Below are 19,343 nucleotides of genomic sequence, written 5' to 3'. Positions count from 1 at the left end.
TGAATGATAACTTTCTTAAATTAAATGAAGACAAAACTGAAGTTCTACTATGTGACCCCAAATCCAAAAGAGAGATGCTAACTAAGAATCTAGGAGGTTTAACCCCCTGGCTTAAACCAGAGGTGACAAGTCTCTGTCATGTCCCCGGCCTAGGCCAGACCGGGTTCTAATCTGTTTCTTCCAGGTCCAGTCATCCATTCCACTTCTTCACTCCCTCCCGGTAACTCAACTCACCTGCGGCTCATTCCCTCATCAACACCACAGCTCTTAAACCCCGGATTGTCACCCACTACTCGCCAGTTGAATCACTGACCCCACGTCTGTATTCCTGGCTTTCTGTGTTTGTCTGACAAGACTACGCCTGTTTTTGTGCTGACCTTGTTTCTGTCTCAACCAGATCACCGCTTCCAGTTCTCCAGTCCTCCTACCGGTACCCCGCTCCACCATCCACCAGTTACCCTCACCCGTCCTCCCCATCTCTCTCTCTCAAATAAAATCTGCCCACATCCAGAACCTTGTGTGTCGTGCGTTTGGGTCCTCAGTACGCCGTGACAGTCTCGGTGTAATCCTGGACTCATATTTAAATTTCAACTCTCACATTAATAAAGTGACCAAAACAGTTTTCTTTCACCTGAGGAATATAGCGAAGGTACGACCATTCATAAACCAAAATGATGCAGAGAAGTTAATTCATGCTTTTATATCCAGCCGGCTGGACTACTGTAACGCACTTCTGCTGGTCTTCCCAAGAAAACCGCTGAAAGACTACAGGGGGGTTCCAGGTAGCGGGTTCAGTGAAAACTTTGAGTTGTTCAACCCTGAAAAGAGGCTTACTCCATGGATTTAGTTCCAGAAAGAGAGGTAACGAAACCTTAGCCTTACGCCAGGAGAGGATTTCGATTGGATGTACTGTCATTCCCCGATGAATACCTAAGCGAACGTTACCGTTTTTCATCACATTCAATAATTTACCTTACCAACATTCTCCACCCATACATTGCTAATGTTACACACCGTGGACGTGCTCTCAGGACCGACCAAATGCTTTGCGTTGCTCTCCGTTTCCGGGAGCTTCCTTTACAACATTGGCGATGCAGAACATCTCGGCAAAGCAACAGTCTGTCGAGCTATAAGAAAAGTGGCCCTGGCACTGAAAGGCCTACTTCAGATTTACGTCGTCTTTCCTGGGCACAAACCTCTAAGGACCATCAAAGAGGAATTTCACAGGATTGCAGGTGACGGATGTAGCACACATTCAGTTTAAGTCAATGAAGACATTTAAAATCATGTGAATGACATAATGCTGCAATCTCAGACTGGGATCAGTAAATCCTTTTCATTTTGCAGGGCTTCCCAATGTGATGGGGATGTGGGCTGCATTGATGGCACCCACATCCCCATCAGCGCCATCCATCAACGAAGGAGACTATGTAAATAGGAAGTCATCCCACAGCATTAATGTGCAGGTAGATTTACTGACTTACAATAATATAGACTACATCACAACTTTAAAATATTGCAGCTAATATCTCTTCTCTGCACTGGAAAGATCATATGTGACGGAGCATATTTGATTTCAAATGTGGAGGAAAAAATGGCCTGGCTCGGTACAAGACTCAAGGATGTATCGTGAGTCTACCCTGAGCAACAAAGTTGCAAATGGTACGTTCAGCTTTGAACAAATAACATTCCCTTGTCTCCCTCTTTTACCACACTCACAATGTACCCACTATATACTTACAGGAGAGTTTCATGGCCACCTGCTTGGTGACAGGGGGTACCCATGCCAGCCCACTCTGATGACCCCTTACCATGACCCTGATCCGGGCCCTCAGCAGTGGTACAATGTGGCCCACTGCAGGACTAGAGCCCGGGTGGAGATGACCATAGGCATTCTTAAAGCCCGGTTCCAGTGCCTACGTAGACTGAGGGTAACCCCAGAGAGGGCATGTGACATTATTGTGGCATGTGTTGTTCTCCATAATATTGCCACTATTAGAGGAGAGGAACACCCTGCCGTACAATACGACCCTGAAGACGACCATCCCCTCCACCCTGCAGAAGTCCAAGATGGAAGAGCAGTCTGAGACATACTGAGCCGCACACACTTCCCCATGCACTGAAATAAATACAGATCATTACCATTTCATTTCGTCTTCTTTATTGCCTACAAATAGATATGCAACAATTTGTAATATATTGTTCTGACAATTAACACTGACTCACCTGTGACCTCCTTTTTAGGGATGATGTTCAGTTGCCTTCCACAGTCACACTGCTCTTTAGGGGTGGGGTACAGAAGGAAAACTCCATCTTCATTTTTAAAAAGATTGGGAACATCTGTCCCATAACGCGTCTGTTACAGTAAGGGAACCACAATGTTATCAAATGTAGTGTGAAACGAGTAGTATGCTTTTTCAGCTGTGTAAATTCTATTATTTATATAATGCTAAACAAAATTCACCCTCTCTGTTGCCCGAATGTCAAAAAGGATAGCTTCAGTGGAAGTAGCTTCCTTGACAACGTCAGGGTAAGGAGCCCCCTCTCTCAGACAGTCCTGGATGGCAAGACACACAACACTCCCATCCTCTTGTTTTAGCTTGTCCTCCAAGATTCGGACATGGCAACAGTTACTTTTGTGCACAGAGCACATCTGACACCTCATCGTGCCTGCACCGACTTTAACTATGGCATACCCATTTTCTTTGACAACAAAGAAAGTTGTTGCATAGGGTATGCGCTTGATGTTAGCAATCTACATTAGGAAAGGATGATAATTAGAGACATGATGTTTTATAATACACATTGAATAACTACTTCAAATTAGTGTTATCATTACCTCGGTCACACAATCAGAGGCATAACTGTGTTCTGTAAAAAAGAGAGAACATAACAGATTAAATGCACTTTATATCACTGTTAGTTAAAACTAACCTTGCTTAAAACATGGTCTTACCCATGTCACTGGGGCTCTCTGGGACATCTTCCATGTTGGGCAAAATCCCAATAAATGCCCTTATATGGAGACAATCCACACGAGCAAAATCTGTAAACAAAAAGGAATACATGTACTTGTTGTCAACAGGTTATGTCTTTATGTAAATTATTAAAATTTTAGTCCAAAAGAAACTAACGCCATGTAATACCATTAAAGGATGTGTCACCATGTGTTGACAATGCCAGCATGTGTTTCGCATGGTGTTCATTGCATGTGCACATGTAAATCCACCTACAGCCCTCTGGGAATTGGATTTGTCATCTATGAATGATAGCGAAGTCATTGTTCTGTCAAAATATAAGACCAGTGAGTCATCACGTATACAACGTATAGTTTGTAAAATGTTTAGTCAATGTATACTAAGTTATTATGATATTATAACTCACATTAAGACGTTTGGTTAAGTGATTAAAAGTGTTAATAACAAACACTTTACCACCTTCATCCACCAACATGACATTTTCAGTCTCCAAAATTAGACATATATATTTGTCTAGGTCACTTGTCTAGGTCACTAGATAAATGTACCTGCCAAAACATAAATACTGAAATCATCCATGGGTACACTGTATACCTTTCGAGACTAGAGACAGTTTAGTAGGAATTTATTCTTGCATTTGTTTATTCTTCGGAAATCATACCTCATTTGTAAACTCTATAAATAGTTTTACATTTATTAATTTAGCAGCCGCTTTTATCCAAAGCAACTTCCAAGAGAGAGTTTTTTTAAAAGTGCATAGGTCAATGATCATAAACAACAAGATAGCCCCAAAAACATTGCGGGTAGCCAAAACATGAATCATACATTGTGAAAAGCAAATAAGTGCCAAGTTTTAATAACCCGATCATCTTACCCTGCCCTCATGACTGGTGATGTTGTCAGTATCAGCATCAACATCTGCACCAGCATTATCATCAGCATTATCATCAGCATCATCACCACCAGGAATGAGATCAGAACCAACCACATCATGAATTCTAACACTGTCCTCGGGTGTTACAACATCTGTTTGGCAGGTAGTTGGTTGTGATTTTTTCTTATGATCCTTAAAAAACAAGACACAAACACAACTGAATATAGAGTTCCTTTAGAGATGTCTGGTCTATAAAGCATTAAAAGAGAAAGACTGATATTTACAGATTTCCGTCTCTGTAGTCCAGGGATTCTTTTTGGGTCATACTTGACCTTTGAGTTGTCTCCACAGGCATCTGTATTTAGTGCCTCAAACGCACGTTGTTTTTTAGATTGTCCTTAAATATAAAAAAAATATATAGTTGTTGAAACTTTTTGACAAACTACTATCATCTGAATAAATTCTGTCTTAAAAAGTATGTGCCAGAACAAGTTTTAAGTACAGAAAGCAGGAGAATAGTCTTAATACAGTATGCCCATTCAGACCCCTCTTAATTATTTAATCATTTTAATTTCAGTTTCAGTAAATTTCATATAATAATGCAGTCAGTGAACAGTCAGATAAACCATTTCAAAATCAAATGCAAGGAAATATTAGAACGACATTGAGACATTTGACATTGTGACAACATAATGGAAACAAGCTAGAGAGGCAACAAGCAGACATTGGGTAGCATGAATTGGGGCTCTGGATATATATATATATATGGATATCTAGATGCCTAACTTCTAAAAACAAAAAGGGCTTAGGCTAATAAAAAGAAAACAGGAAAAATAAGAATAACTTATGCAGAACCAAGGGGTGTATGTGAGGTAGTTTAGTGGTGTTGTTTGTCTTACGGTCAAATTTCCAATAAGTGTGTGAATTGAGTGTAGGTGGTGTTCCTCAAGTTTTTAGTACATGTCCAGTCTTGACTGCAGAACAGTTCAGAGTCCAAACCAGACCTGTTTGATAGTCTGTGCAATAATGAAATATAGAGCATTGGTCGATGGGGCCAGGACTGTACACAGCGCAGGGTTTGGGGTTGGTGGCAGGGACCAGCGCTGGATGCAGAGCAGGAGGCTGGGACCAGCGCTGGATGCAGAGCAGGAGGCTGGGACCAGCGCTGGATGCAGAGCAGGAGGCAGGGACCAGCGCTGGATGCAGAGCAGGAGGCTGGGACCAGCACTGGATGCAGAGCAGGAGGCTGGGACCAGCACTGGATGCAGAGCAGGAGGCTGGGACCAGCACTGGATGGAGAGCAGGTGAAAGACAGCAGCAAGCAGTCAGCAGGTGGGATCAAAATCTCAAGCCATCACTGGCAACAGCAGGAAGCACACTCAGGGTACCAGGGGTTGTGGACCTGAAAGGCAGGCTGATAAATAGCTGTTCTGCTTTGAGATTTGAGGATGGTCTAGTCATAATAAACACTGATATACATTGGATATGTCTAAGCATGTAATACAGATAGATGTTTCAGATAGATGCCCGTCTGGTCTTCAATCTACCCAGACGCTCCCATGTTACCCCGCTCCTCATCTCCCTCCACTGGCTTCCCATCACGGCCCGTATCAGATTCAAGACTCTGGTACTGACCTTCCGAGCGGTGAACGGGACTGCACCCGACTACATCAAGTCTCTCCTCCAGCCTTACACCCCCCCCCCCCCCCCCCCCCCCTTCTTCTGACAACCGTCTGGTGGTCCCACCGCTCAAGAGTGCCCGATCCCAACACAAGCTCTTCTCCTGTCTGGCCCCCCAATGGTGGAATCAACTCCCCACCTCCATCAGGGACACTGACTGTCTCCCCACCTTCAAGAAAAGGCTCAAGACGCACTTGTTCCAGGAGTACAATGTCACTTAGGAATGCTTGGCTGGACCTGATGTTAGTTTCCTCCAGGATTACAATGACAGGTATTGAGAGACTTGTTGCTCAGTTGTAACGGTTTCAAATTCTTGTACTCGCTGTGAAATATTTTACTGTTTATTGTTTTTTCTACAGGTACACTCTTGCACTCTTGTGGGGAGTTTCATGTTGTTCAATTGTAACTTGTTTAACTGCATGCTCTTATAGTTCTTCCCTTTGGCACTTATTTGGTTTTCCACAATGCATGCTTCATGTTTCGGCTGCTCGCAATGTTTAGGCCTATCTCGTTGTTATGATCAGTGACCTATGCTCTTTTGTAAAGCTCTCTCATGGAAGTCGCTTTAGATAAAACATCTGCTAAATGCATAAATGTAATTATTTACACACCATCAAGATATTTTGAAGAATGTGTCTAACGTAGTATATATACTGTTAAAGTCAATGGGCACCCTTTCAAATTATCTTATTTTATGTTCAACAGAAGAAGAAAAAAACTTGTACAGGTTTGTACCGAACTTGGTGCAGAAAAGACAAAAGTACTGCAAGCTGCTGCAAAACTAGAAGTTATGAGGCGTCAAACTGAGGGATGCAGTGAAGATTTGAAAGATGTGGTGCTTCTTCTGCTTGCCTATTTTGATGAAAAGGAAGAGGTGATGGTTCATTATGTGAAAGAGTCTTGCCTTTTCAAAGATGTGGAGGTAGACAAGTTACCAGCAACACCCTGCATAATTGTCTGTGGTAATGAATAACCCTACCACAGACAATTTATTCATTTAAACTGAGTTTAAATGAATACAATTTAGTGTCATATTATATCATTTTTAAGGGATAGTTCACCACAAAAATGACAATTCTGTCAATTTACTCAACCTCATGTTGTTCCTAACCTGCATAAATGTCTTCAGAATGGCTGGTTGTGAATGTCAGCACACTGAGATTAAAGCTCCAAAATATGTAAAAAACAAAAGCATTGTATTGTTTGTTTTTGTCTGTAGGGTCTTCCTGCTTACACATCAAAACGATTCATGCTGAGCATTGACCAGAAGATTACAACGGTTTTAACATTCATTACCCTTTGTTACTGGGTTCTACTCTGGAGTTCATGCAAAGGTAGGCATTAAACCATTTTTTACCTGGTCCAGAACCTCGCCAGCCCCTGCCAGTGATTGCATAGCTTGGGGACACCCCCTTCTTACGAGCAGGGCAATACACCCAGACTGAGGCACCATCCTTGTCTTGGACACACAACGTTTTTAGATGTCAAACTGACTGAATTACAGATGTTTGAACTTGGGCCAAATCTGACAATGCTTGCCATAGAAGAAACGGCTTGCATCAAATCACAATCAGTGATTTAGAATACTGCAGGATTAAATGTGCTTTTACGGTTCCTTTGTCAGGAGTTAAGTCTAACATGTACATTTTACAATATTTTGCCATTTAGAGGAATCCACCATTGCTGCTTGCAGCTATATGTCAATTTTGTTATCACACTAATAAAGAATCTCAGAATGAATTATCGTAATTCTTTTTAAATTTCAAATCAAGAACATGACATCTTGGGACACACTTTAATGATTACACACAAAATAAGAATCATTTACCTATATTAACTATTCCGAAAACAAATAAAATGTTTACTGTAAAGCTGTGATGAAAACAATATATTTTGGCATTTTCAGCTAGTTCTTAAATTACCAAGCAAAAAAAAAAAACTTTCAACACTAGAATATGAAAACGTAGCACCTTGTACCAGTCAATATGTCTCTTGGACTGGTGGATAGTGGATAACAAGCTGTGATACTGGGAGGGTTATGTGATAGGAGTCATCTAATCAACACAAGGTATTGAACGTACATGCTCCCAAGAACTGCTTCCACAGGGAAGGGAAGACAAGTGCAAAACAACAAGTCACGTACAGTAGATGATGTAGATGATGTTTCACACCTGTGAGGTGTGAAACACCTGTCTACTGCAGTTGATGTTAAAATACACAAGCCTAATCCACAATAGTAAAATACAACTCCCACTGTTCACTTGGTGCCAAACATAAACCTGCCAAATATAAATACTATACATATGTGCAGCTAAGAATACAGTTAAACAAGATTTGATGGTTGACATGAAATTGTTTTTAAGAGGAACTACTTCTAAACCTAAGGCACGGCTCCAAATAAAATTTAAAAAAGAAAGAGATATGAGGCATTGAGATTTAGATATGCAAACTGGCAAAGGGCAAGAACTTCATGGGAGGTGGGGGGGATAGTAATCAAGCTGCCACATCTCCATAACTAAAAGCTCATGGCATCAGCAAAACATCAGTGACGACAAATGAAGAACAGTGATGCCCATGTGACGTATATATATCCACAAACATGACAGCAACCTTTCCCCCGATAGGGCAAACTTTTACTGACGGTAACAGCGGTAACAGCAACCAGGTGTGTGATTGGCCACAGTGCTTCCAAGTGGCCGCACTGTGGACAACAACAATACTAGACATGGTGATGCTATGCTTATATACATAAAGTGAGAGAAGCTGGTCAGGATGGTGAAATACACAAAGTCCCTTTGAGACCGCTGCACATAAAATGTAGTTGATGCACTTATGCAACATCAGTTCATTTTTTGGTCAGTGCAAAATAGAGTTAATGTTAGCTTAGCATAAATAGACAGATGTATTTTCTTCCCTTACAAACACATAATAGGGAATAGTCAGCTACCTACAAATGGGTGAGAGGGGGGCTGACGTCTGTGACTTTTGAGGTCTTATAGGGGTGGTGAGTTGTGAGATTAATACCTAAATGTATTCCATCCATGGGAATATCAGTGTTTAAGATGGTGTTAAGTTTCAAGCCATTATAGTTACAGTCACTATGATACATTATACTACTAGGGGTAGGCTACATTCAGCATTGCCATGCAGTTGTATTTGTCCTCAGCGAGATGCACTTCTGAAACCACTAGGTGGGGCTGTATCCCAAAAAACTGCAGTTGTTTACTTTTAATGTAATCATCTTTAAATCCTCTTCCTTGCGCACAGGTGCATTTTCACTGCATTGATTTCAAAGAAAAGTACTGCTGTAAAACATACCCTGGGAACTTTGTTACTCCATGCTTACACTAATGCAATGCTTTTTGAAGGAACGCTTTAAGGAGAGGGTGAAAATGTGAAGACATTTCTTTTACTTAATTTATTTTCTTTTGGAGGGAGGGGTAATTTGGTATATGAAATATGTTAAATAATTTATGAGGCAAAAAATCTCAAATAAAAACCTAAAGGAAGTGACAGTCATTGTCAAGATTGTTCTGTTATATAAAAAAGGAAATACTGGTACAGGATTCATTGTTATTAAATTAAACAATCTCCACGTAAAGATGCAAAGCATGCTGTGGCAACAGCCCTTGTTTTATACATTTTGAGTGTGCCTTTGAAGATTGGATCCACATAAAAAGGCGCACATAATCCACACGTTGTTCAACCAATCAACCTAAACATTCCTGTGACAACCTGTCCATAACGCTTGTCCTTAACTCTACGATGTATTGATGGCTTTAAAGTGAGCACAGGTGGGGATTTCTTTTTGTTTATCTGTAATGGAAGAAAAAAAATCCCTTGTCAAAGGAGAAGAAAATGGAAATAAATACTGAAATTAAAATATGGATGGTCAATAAAAACTGACAGACAGCAGCTTTCAATGTTCCCAAGGACGTCTAGTTTTTCCACAGGTGTTTTTGATCTAGCCCCTGTAGGCTTTCGTCAGGTACTCATGCTGCCCTCCCGGCGACTCACCCAGCGTTAGCAAAGGTACACATCACCTCAGTACTTTGATTTGTCTATTAAACACAGACAGCATAACTAAAACTCTACTATTCGTAGAGGTAAGACATGGAAGTATATTTATAATCAATGAGGGCCTAAATATGACAATGTTGAGGGTTGCAATCCTACTGTTCTTGTAGCTGAAATGGTCAGGCAGCTATAACACACTACCATGTAGTATTTTCAGCACCAAGTAACGTGTTTCCGCCCCAAGCAAGTGAACGTGTTCTCATAACACCATTCTTCGTTTTGCAAAACCATCACAACAAAAGTTGTGATGGTTTTGCTGCTTGCCTTTCACAAACGACTACCCTGCAAGAATTCTGTGTTCTGCCTTCTAAGTTACTGATGAGTCATGGTCAACCATACCCACATTTTGAGCGACGCCACCTTTTTCCCCTCAAGTATCAAACCTAAACTGAGAAGGGAAAAAAATATATTGTCGACAACAGTACTCTTTCACACATTTACGCAGGCACACACACGCAACACGCAGACTGTATATACATTTATAACAAAAGGATGACGAGGAGAGTGACGGAAGACTTGGTTTCCCTGACGTCACATCGCTCCTGATGTGAGAGGAGAGGCATGGAGGGGCGGAGACAGTGGTTTATCCAATGAGCTCCGCCGACTGAGCGATGTCCATAAGGTCCAATTCAAACTCTCCAAACCGATCATCTAAGGCCACAATGTTCATTGAGAAAGAAAAGTGTAAACACTGCAAAGAGAGCACAGAGAGAAGTGGCATTAACTCGGCTCTCCTCCAATAGGCTGTGGGTAACATGGTGGTTGACGGCAGAGGAGAAAAGCCCCCACCTCGTGATGTAAGGCACTCTAGCGGCTACTCTTTAGCGTCCTCTTTAGGAGTCGACCCGCTGTTGATCTCCTCCTCTCCTTCATCCTCCTCCTCCTCCTCGGTCCAGCCGCCCAGACGGAGAGGAGTGGGCATGGACAAGCTCACAGCATGAGTACCTGTACGGAGACAGGAAGATCAACAGGGTTCAGCAATGACCTCCGCCGCGTCACTCCGATCTGTCCGTCTTGTGGCGAAACTCTGCAAATCTCAAGGTGGCGCTGGCTCGTCGAAGCCTGAGTCTTGACTGAGGAAGGGTGGAAGAAACGTACCAGTGGTAGTGTTTAGATCCCTCATGGGGACGAGGTTCTGCCACTGGCCAGATGCCCTCTGAGGCAGGGCGCTCTGCTGGTGGACCTGCAGGGGACACAGACACACACGTCACGAGGATCACTGGCGTTGGTCGGAAACGGTCCCAGGAACAGGCTCCTTTCGGGTGGAAGAGTTTCAGAGGGGGTCCCGTCCGGGCGGTCGGTTACCTCGTGCATGTAGATGGCGTGAAGGCTCATCTCGGCGGAGGCGAACTCTGAGAGCAGCGGGGTGCTGTGGACACGGGAGTCGCTCGCAGACATGCTGAGAGGAGAGTTCCTGTCAGGTTTGTGAGAAATCGACTCGTTCGCATTCTATTTATATCTCCATTTATTGTCGTTTTTCAAAACAAGGTCTATAGACAAGCAACATGCATTGGTGGAGCTGCAACTGCTTTTTGTTGTTACACGAGTGGCAGAAAGGCCTTGAAGGAGGCTGCCTCTACAAAGACTTTAGCAATAACTATCTATTATCTATATATCTATTATATTCCACAGAGCATTTTGAGTGCCTCCAGAAAAGAACAATGCAGACCAGTGCACATTTTAAAGGTGTATTTGTAAATGACTGCTGTGACCCACGGCTTCAAAAAATTGGAAACGACGATGCCCCCCCCCCTCCCCCGAATGAGCGCGTGTGGCCTACCTGTCGATAAAGGTGCGGTCGCTGCGGTACATGGGGCCGTCCGGGTGGGTGGAGGTCAGATGGACGTGCGAGCGGCTGCGGCCGGCGTGCGGGAGCTGGGAGGTGGACAGCGAGGCCAGGACGCTGGCGGCGGCTGAGGCGGCCGTGCTGGGGGGGAGGAAGCGGCGGTCTCGCCCCGGCAGACCCGATGCCGTCAGGACAGGGTGGGCCAGGACGCTGGCCAGCAGGTTGTCCGGCTGGAAACAGAGCAGAGGCCCACAGGTCAGGAGTGTAGGAATAGCGGTTCACCGTTTACGATGAAATCCCTTCCAATCGACTTAACCGATCAATCCATGAATACAGATACCATGACTTGATACCAAGTCTTCTTCGGTACGACTGCGAGTATATTTAAAGCGTCTGCTAAATGAATCAAATGTCAAATGTGTAAATGTCCTTTGAGCCAGGTTCTCAGACAGGTTCTCCTGTGTATGAGTGTGTGTGTGTCACTGACCAGAGTAGCATGTGTCTAGTGTGGGTGTCTAGACTCACAGCGGAGGCCGAGTCATTGGAGAGCAGGGAGGAGCAGAGGGGGGCCTCGGAGAGCAGCAGCTGGGCTGGGGGCCCCGTCTGGGCGTCATGGTGCACCTTCTCCTTCAGGTGGCTGATGAAGACCGAGCTCTCCTGGGGGGGCTGCCAGCGAGGGTTTTTGATGGTGAAGTGCATGAGAGACAGTTCTGTCTTGCCGTTCTCCGCCTGTTGGTAGACCGAGGCCTCCGTCTGTCCCTCAGACATCCACTAGGGAGATAACAGGCACCACGTCAGACAGGGGAACGGTCAACTGTATTAGTGACATCAAGCAGCAACCATATTGGAACATCAACGTTGGAAACAGTCATTTTTGTTACAGTACTTAATTTTAACTAGCTATGCTAAATTCTGCAATGCGTCACATTGTAAAATAAGTTAAAATATGAGAAATGTCCACTCTTTCCAAAGGCCCGCCTTGCCAAAGATGATTGGCTGTAAAAGGATTGCTGGAACACAATTGGCTGGAAAGTAGCGGGCTTCCCCCAAAAAATGAATTTACCTTCTACTGGCACTGAGCTGTCTGTGTTGCTAAACAACTCTCAGAGGGCCTCAATAGCTTGCACAACATGTTTATAGGGTACAAACCCTTTCTTTCTTTTTTTACTGAATTATTTTTGCTATACCTGTAAAAATATACTGTCTTAGGCAATGCAGGCCTTGCGCGAACTCACCATTGGGTTGCCATGGCGGCGGATGTCCATCTGAGCGAAGGAGCAGATGTCGCCCACACCCACCACCTCCACAGTGAAGTTCCGGAAGAAGTCGATGATCTCCAGGGACCTGTTCCTCAAGATGAAGATGAGGATGAAGGGTGTGACGATGGGACTGAGCAGCTCCTCCAGGATGAACACCTGAGGACACACACACACACAACGACACCAAATTAAAATGAATTATAAAACGAGTCAGGGTTAAACCTTCCCAATGCCACAGAGAGAACAGCCCCACAGTTACAGCTTTGGTATCCCACACCACACCCAATTGGAGCACTGTATACTAAATTACTTTGACCCCAGCGAACCGATCAATCATCCTGACTTGGTTTATGGAAGCCAATGAGCGGCGTCCTTGCAAGGCCGCCCCCCACCCCTCCTCACCGCTTTGTACTGGAGCAGCTGGGCCACCTCGTCCCTGGTTTCACTCTTGTTAGCCGTGCCCCTCCAGTGGTCTGGCATGTAGTGGATGTGTGCCAGCACGCACTGCAACAGCTGCTCTGGACACCACACCATATGCTCATCTGGAATGAAGGACCTGCAACACACACACATCATTTCTCCATATTCTGTATACAGGATTCAGCATGACAGCACATTTGATGTTTAATGTCCAAATCTGGAGGTAAGCTGCCCTTCAGTCTATAGAAGATTGAGGAACGTTGTTCTGTCACCCAACTGTTACCAGTTCCCCTTCCCAGATAGAGGGGGCTACTTGGTTGATAATAACAGGATGGGACAGGGACTTGGACTGTCTGTCAAATGGAACAAACAAGGGTCACACAGGTCCCCCAAACCCCTGGCCTCACCTGGTGACGGTGATGACCACGCCCAGCACAGTGATGGCGGTCAGGATGTGCTGCACGGTCAGCACGTCCTCGTCATACACCGTCAGGGCGATGAGCACGGCCAGCACCGAGCCCGAGAAGAAGGCCACGTTCTTGGCCAGCACGGCTAGCAGCGGCGAGCTGAAGGAGTTCATGTACTTAGACGTGGGCTTGTAGCCACGGCCCAGCCGACCGTGGAGCTCGTGGTCCAGCTCATTGAAGTGCCGCAGGTATAGACGCCCGTACAGGGACCAGCGGCGGGCGCCCAGGCTGCCGGGCTCACGCCGGATCACCTCGGTGTAGCTGAAGAAGGCGTAAAGCACCTGCCAAACCAGGATGAAGGGGCAGAGCAGGAGGTTGGCCAGGCCCATGAGCAGGATGACCCGGCTCAGCTTCTGGGCCAGCTCGAGACGGTTTCCTGCCCGCTTGTACTTGGGGTGGAGGTTCCACTTGTTCTGGAACAGCGAGCCGGGTCCCCAGAAGAGGATGAGCTCAAAGTTGTATTTGAGGCCCTGGGTGAGGAACACCAGGTTGCCCAGCAGGGGGAGCTGCAGCTGTACAGGCAGGAGGGACTTGTTGACCATGGCCACCATGTAGTTCTTGAAGCGCAGGATGCGGTGGTAGATGTCCAGCTCTGTCAGCTCCTTCTTGTGAATGCACATCTGCTGCTCGCGCTGCAGGCTGATCAGACGGTCCTGCACCTCCTGCCAGGTGAAGTTACACAGATCGTCCTGGAAGGGAATCATATCGAATAAGCAAATGAAATCTAACTTTATTTATATAGCGCATTTCATACCAGGATGTAACACAATGGGCTTCACAGAGGGGAAGAAGGGGGGGGGGGGGGGGGGGGGGGGGGGCAAAACACCAGATCACCCATTTGGGCCAATAAAGGAGAACCGTAAAAATGATTCCCTAACCTCTCTGAAATGAGACGATCAAGCACTGTCCTGGAGAATAATATCACAATAGTAGATGATGTATGCATTTAGCAGGGCGCTCTAATGCATACGCACAGTGTGTGTGTGGGGGGGATTTGAACCTGCAACTTCAAGATCAAGTGCAAGAGCAGTCAAATGCTCTAACCACTGAGCTATGCCAAGCCCCATGGAGGACAAACCAGCTCAAGTTTATACATGGCACACAGATACCTGAATGGCAGGTCCACTGCCAACTTATAACAATTAAATAAAAAATTTACCAGTTTCTCTTTCTTTGCCGCATGTGTTAAGTGTTTATCAGAAGAGCCTTAGAGGTGGTCCAGGCCAACTTACCATCCTAATCTTCAGGGCTTTAATGTAGAACTGCCGTATCTCCCAGTAGCTCAGAACGTTACAGAACACCTTGACCAGCCGATAGATCCAAAAGGTGGCGGCCATGATGAGGAGGAATATGATCCAGCTGTTCTCCTGGATCCTGGAGACACAGCAGGGATGGGGTGGAAGGAACATGGTGTTTTGGAGCTTGACATTGTAAATATGACAAAATGGTTAGAAGGTAAGTCTCAACTGTTCACCTTTAGGCAGAAATTCCCCTCTATTGTGTGATCTGGCTATCTGAAAAGTGTGTTGGATATATTGAATGTGATGCCCTGAATTTCAAAAGAAACCTTATTCAGCTACAATCTCATTGTATGTTATCATTTGGGCTAAATCATATCTAAAAAGTTAGTCAATGTTGATGACGGTGTAAATATACAGACTCCTTGTGTATCAGAAAAGCTGCTTGATTTCCTGTTTCAAAACACGAGGCCCCCCCTTCACAAATTGGGTTATGATCTTTCTGTTTTTTATTTAGTATTCTCAGAATCTCACATCCAAAACGACGGGGGTGGAGGAGGAGGAGGGGGGTGGGGGCCTGTGTGGATGGGCAAGTTCCAAAAGGTGGGGCGTGTTGATGCGGCTGTGCGTCAACACTTAGGACATCCGACACACATTCAGTCAGGGTGGTTTTCGGGATGGAGGGGGGAGGGCATCGGGACCCAGGGTTGTGAGGAACGACAAGCTAGCCACATTGTGAAGAAGAAAAAAAAACTGATCGGTGGTGAAGGGTTCCTAGTCTTGCTCCACGCTGCAGGGGCTGTCATGTGGTTGACAGGCTGCCTGCCCAGTTCTGTGTGTTGCTTGCTAGCGGCTGTCTTTCCAACTGGCCCTGTCTTTCCTCGCAAGGGCTATCCATTACACTGTCCTTGTTTCTCCCTGTTGGTCTGTACACCGAGCACACATACACAAATAACCGGCTCCAAGAAAACTACAGCCGTGTTGCAACTTGGATGTTGACGAGTCTGTGTTGAAGTAACCAGACTGTTAGTCAAGTCATGATTAGAGTGAGGCCCTCTTTTTAAACTTGAAAACATGCACACTAGCATCTATCACTAACCAGTTATTCACGGCTAATAAGAAGGGAGTTTGCCTGTGTTATAAAACTAGCAAACTCCATTGGTTCTATAATGGTAAAGTCCTACTGTTTTTCTGATTGACAGTGTTATTCTGGCTGTGAGGGTTTTTTCTTAGTAAGCAAACTCAAACACAAGGGCCAATGCATGACTTAAAATAACTCAGGATCCAATTTCACTAAAACAGACCTCACAAATATGTAAAGCACAGCATGAATAGTGTGCAGACAGTATTTAAAAGACAGTTCAACAAATACCAACCCTCATTTTGGTTTAGGGGGAATACAATGGGTGAGATTGAGCCATTCTGAAGACCTTGACTTGACCTCCTATAACATCTCTGTTACAAAACTTATTATTACAAGACTTATTTTTTACAAGACTTATTTTTTTATATATATATATATATATATATATATATATATATATATATATATATCCCAAGCAGCAACAACCCACAGGCCGTGTTAAAGTAGGCCAGTGCTCTATATCTCCAGCTGTCGAATGTGAGCATGTCTTAGAGTGAAACCACATCTGACACAATCCAATAAGAAAACATTAGCCTCTGAATGACTAGTAATAATTAAATTAGGCACGGCAAATTAAAACTCTCTTCATATCTGATGCAATTCAGCAGGCCCTGACATGTCACTGTCGCAATGTGCTCAGTGTCACTTCAGTTACATGTAAACAAACCAACAATGTGACAGAATTGTCACAACTGTATCTGATTGCTACCAGGTACTCCATATTGAGTTAGTAGTACGTCAATTGAAATCTCTTGGTGGTAGAGAAGAGTCTATTCCTGTTCTGGCTGTGGTGTCACAACATAGATAAGCTGCCACAGGAATGTGCCAACACATCTTACTTAACCTGTGCTGGCAGGGAGGGATGACCAGCTTCACCTTAACCACAATGTGCACATGTACATAACAACCATGTCCACCCCATGAATCTAGGCCTATATCCAACCATATGAAACCAATATGCATGCAACCCTATCCACCCCATATATCTGCAGATAACCATATCAATTCCCATACAACCATATCAACCCCACACACCTACAGACAACAATATCAGCCCCACGCCAAGACAAACAGCCCCCTACCTCTCCGTGCACTGCTGGCTGGGTAGGATGGCATCGGGTAAGGTGACCTTGTTCCTGTCCAAAGGATTCTGGCCTGGCCCAGTGTGGTTCACGGCCCGGTTGGCAAACAGGACATCATACTCCACACAGTTGAAGAGGAACGTTGTGAATGTGACGACAAAAAGAAACTGACTGTGGGGAGGAGATGTAAGAATGGGGTTAGAGAGCACATTACAAATGATTATCATAAAGACTGCACAGTAACTATCTGGGAAGAGGAGGACACTTGTCTTGATTATGGACGGAGACCAAATATTTATTTTATCCCCCCACAAACAGCTCACAGACATATTTAGGGATTTAACTGGGCTGTGCTGCTCTGGTTCAGTGTAGTTGAGTTCCCAGGAATCCGTTGTTGAGTCGTAGACAGGCTAAGCTTTGTTAAGAGATGTCATAGTGTGAAAGGACTTTCTCAGGCTAACTGCTTTGGTCCCCCTGTGATGGCACCCATTAGTGTAGGACTAAGGACAGACAAACATCAGATTCACTATACGGGTGAAGTACTGTTCTTGCTGCAGCCTGCTAGCTGAACATCTTTTGCCATCTTTGTCAAACTCTAAAGTGCAGGGGAAACACTGATTACATGAATATTACCATGTAGAACAGTTAATTCAGACAGTAAGATGGTAAAATCATACTTACACAAGTTCAAAGAATTCAGAAAGCATCATACAAGAAAAGCCATTTTTTTGATGGAAATGATAGATGTGGAAATTCAAGTTAAGGAAAAGGAAAGACATTGCAAATTAAGCATTTTCTCTGAGGCAACTTAAGTCGTCAATAGTAAGACAATAAAACAGTAACTGTCACTAACAGGCACACCATTCAAAATGATTTAAAGTAAGTAGACCTAGATCTATGGGCATTCTACTGTCATATTTCATGTATCATGCTCTCCTCTGAACCAATTTGATATTCAATTGGTATTTTCAGAATCATCTTTACAAGTTATTGCAAGTGACTTGATTATGTCAAAAGGATATTCTTGTGAAGAAGTTGTCCAGATTCTTGATGTGGTGCCATGAGTCTGTAAATGAGGATGAGCATGAGAATCATAAGTAAAAAGGCAAGGCTCAAACTATAACTTAATCACTAAGATGTGAAGTTAGATTGGACAGATTTATTTTCAGTGCATGGATTCAATATGCCCACAACGTTTACCATGTGTCAAATGTTATTACCTTTTAGGCCCTCTGGCACATGCACTAACAAGTCCTCCTCTCCGGGTGGTGAGTCCTCCTCAAAGTCCTCAATTCGTTGATACTCCTGGTAGGCTTCTAAGTTGGCCATTGTGCTTCACATTCTCACTTCCTGAGGACAGAGACAGTTGTATTAGAGTCTTTCATGGCATGTCTGTCAGGTAAGTTAGTCTGCCTGAAACCAAGTTATTTACTGTAGCTGGAATTACAGTATGCGTCCAGTGGGTAATTCCATAAAGCAGGTTATGCGACATAATCGGGTAAATTAACTCTCCAGATGACCCACAATGTTATGGAATACTCCCCAGTTCATAACCAACAAGTCCGACAGCTCATCATTCACTTTCGAGACCAAGCACTCAGTACTGTACATGAAGCTTGAAGACAAATTAGCTCAATCTGCGTAGATAAAGGTAAAATGAGCTAGCTCGCTATCAATGCGGGGTGACAAAGCTAATGTTAGCTGGCTGTGCCCAGTACTGTAAATGCCTATAGCTATAGCTACTATAGCTGCCACCCTAGAAAGATAATACATATACATTATGATAACATTGTAATTACAAACTCCTGGCAAGTGGCAAACGATTGCTGTTTTGCTACCCACCTCTCAGCTTGATGTTGTCAGACAGCTAGCGGTCCAAACGTCAGTTGTTTTGTGTTAGCTAGCAAGCAAGCAAGCTCCGCTCAATGTGTTCTATTTCGGCTCCCCTATACGTTATATTTTGATTTTAGTGGCTCAAAGCACACCCTATTTGTATAGTCTTCTGTAAAGCAGTCTTGTCCACGTTATGTAAACACGGTTATCTTACTAGTGTAACTGTTTTGTAACAGCATAACCACGCAACAACCTTAAAAGCTGTTTACAAGAGCCATCCGTAGGCTTCCACGGTTGTCTTTCACGAACAAATGTCAACAAAACACCATTTGACGTCACTGTGTTTTTATGTTAGCGTCACTTCCGTTTTAGTGGAACCTATTGGAAAGATACGTCTTCAATTAATGAATAAATAAATAAATATGTTAAGTATAATAAAATGAAATTGTTCTATTATCTTTTCTTGCTTAACACCCATTTAAACGTTCCGAAGAAATTACTTCTG

At 44.0% G+C, this 19,343-nt stretch overlaps 1 protein-coding gene across 2 annotated transcripts; it reads right to left on the bottom strand.

The window, feature by feature from the left end:
• Positions 1-7,313: 7,313 nt before the first annotated feature.
• On the bottom strand, positions 7,314-19,145 carry atg9b (autophagy related 9B). 2 transcript variants are annotated; one of them, XM_062480880.1, is made up of 15 exons: positions 18,848-19,145; positions 18,226-18,355; positions 18,028-18,071; positions 17,687-17,751; positions 17,006-17,176; positions 14,774-14,915; positions 13,482-14,230; positions 13,057-13,210; positions 12,631-12,810; positions 11,921-12,166; positions 11,390-11,625; positions 10,915-11,023; positions 10,708-10,792; positions 10,399-10,554; positions 7,314-10,300 (listed from the first exon to the last, which is right to left on the bottom strand). In XM_062480880.1, exons 2-14 carry the CDS (start codon positions 18,332-18,334, stop codon positions 10,424-10,426), a joined length of 2,421 nt encoding a protein of 806 aa, XP_062336864.1. In that variant the 5' UTR covers positions 18,335-18,355; positions 18,848-19,145; the 3' UTR covers positions 7,314-10,300; positions 10,399-10,423. The 2 variants fall into 2 exon arrangements, with proteins under 2 accessions (XP_062336864.1, XP_062336865.1); XM_062480881.1 differs by having other exon boundaries at positions 10,915-11,008.
• Between the last annotated feature and the right edge of the window lie 198 nt (positions 19,146-19,343).

The sequence above is a fragment of the Osmerus eperlanus genome, chromosome 16, assembly GCF_963692335.1.
Source record: "Osmerus eperlanus chromosome 16, fOsmEpe2.1, whole genome shotgun sequence".
Taxonomy (NCBI): Eukaryota; Metazoa; Chordata; class Actinopteri; order Osmeriformes; family Osmeridae; genus Osmerus; species Osmerus eperlanus.
This window is presented reverse-complemented; position numbering and strand designations above follow the sequence as displayed.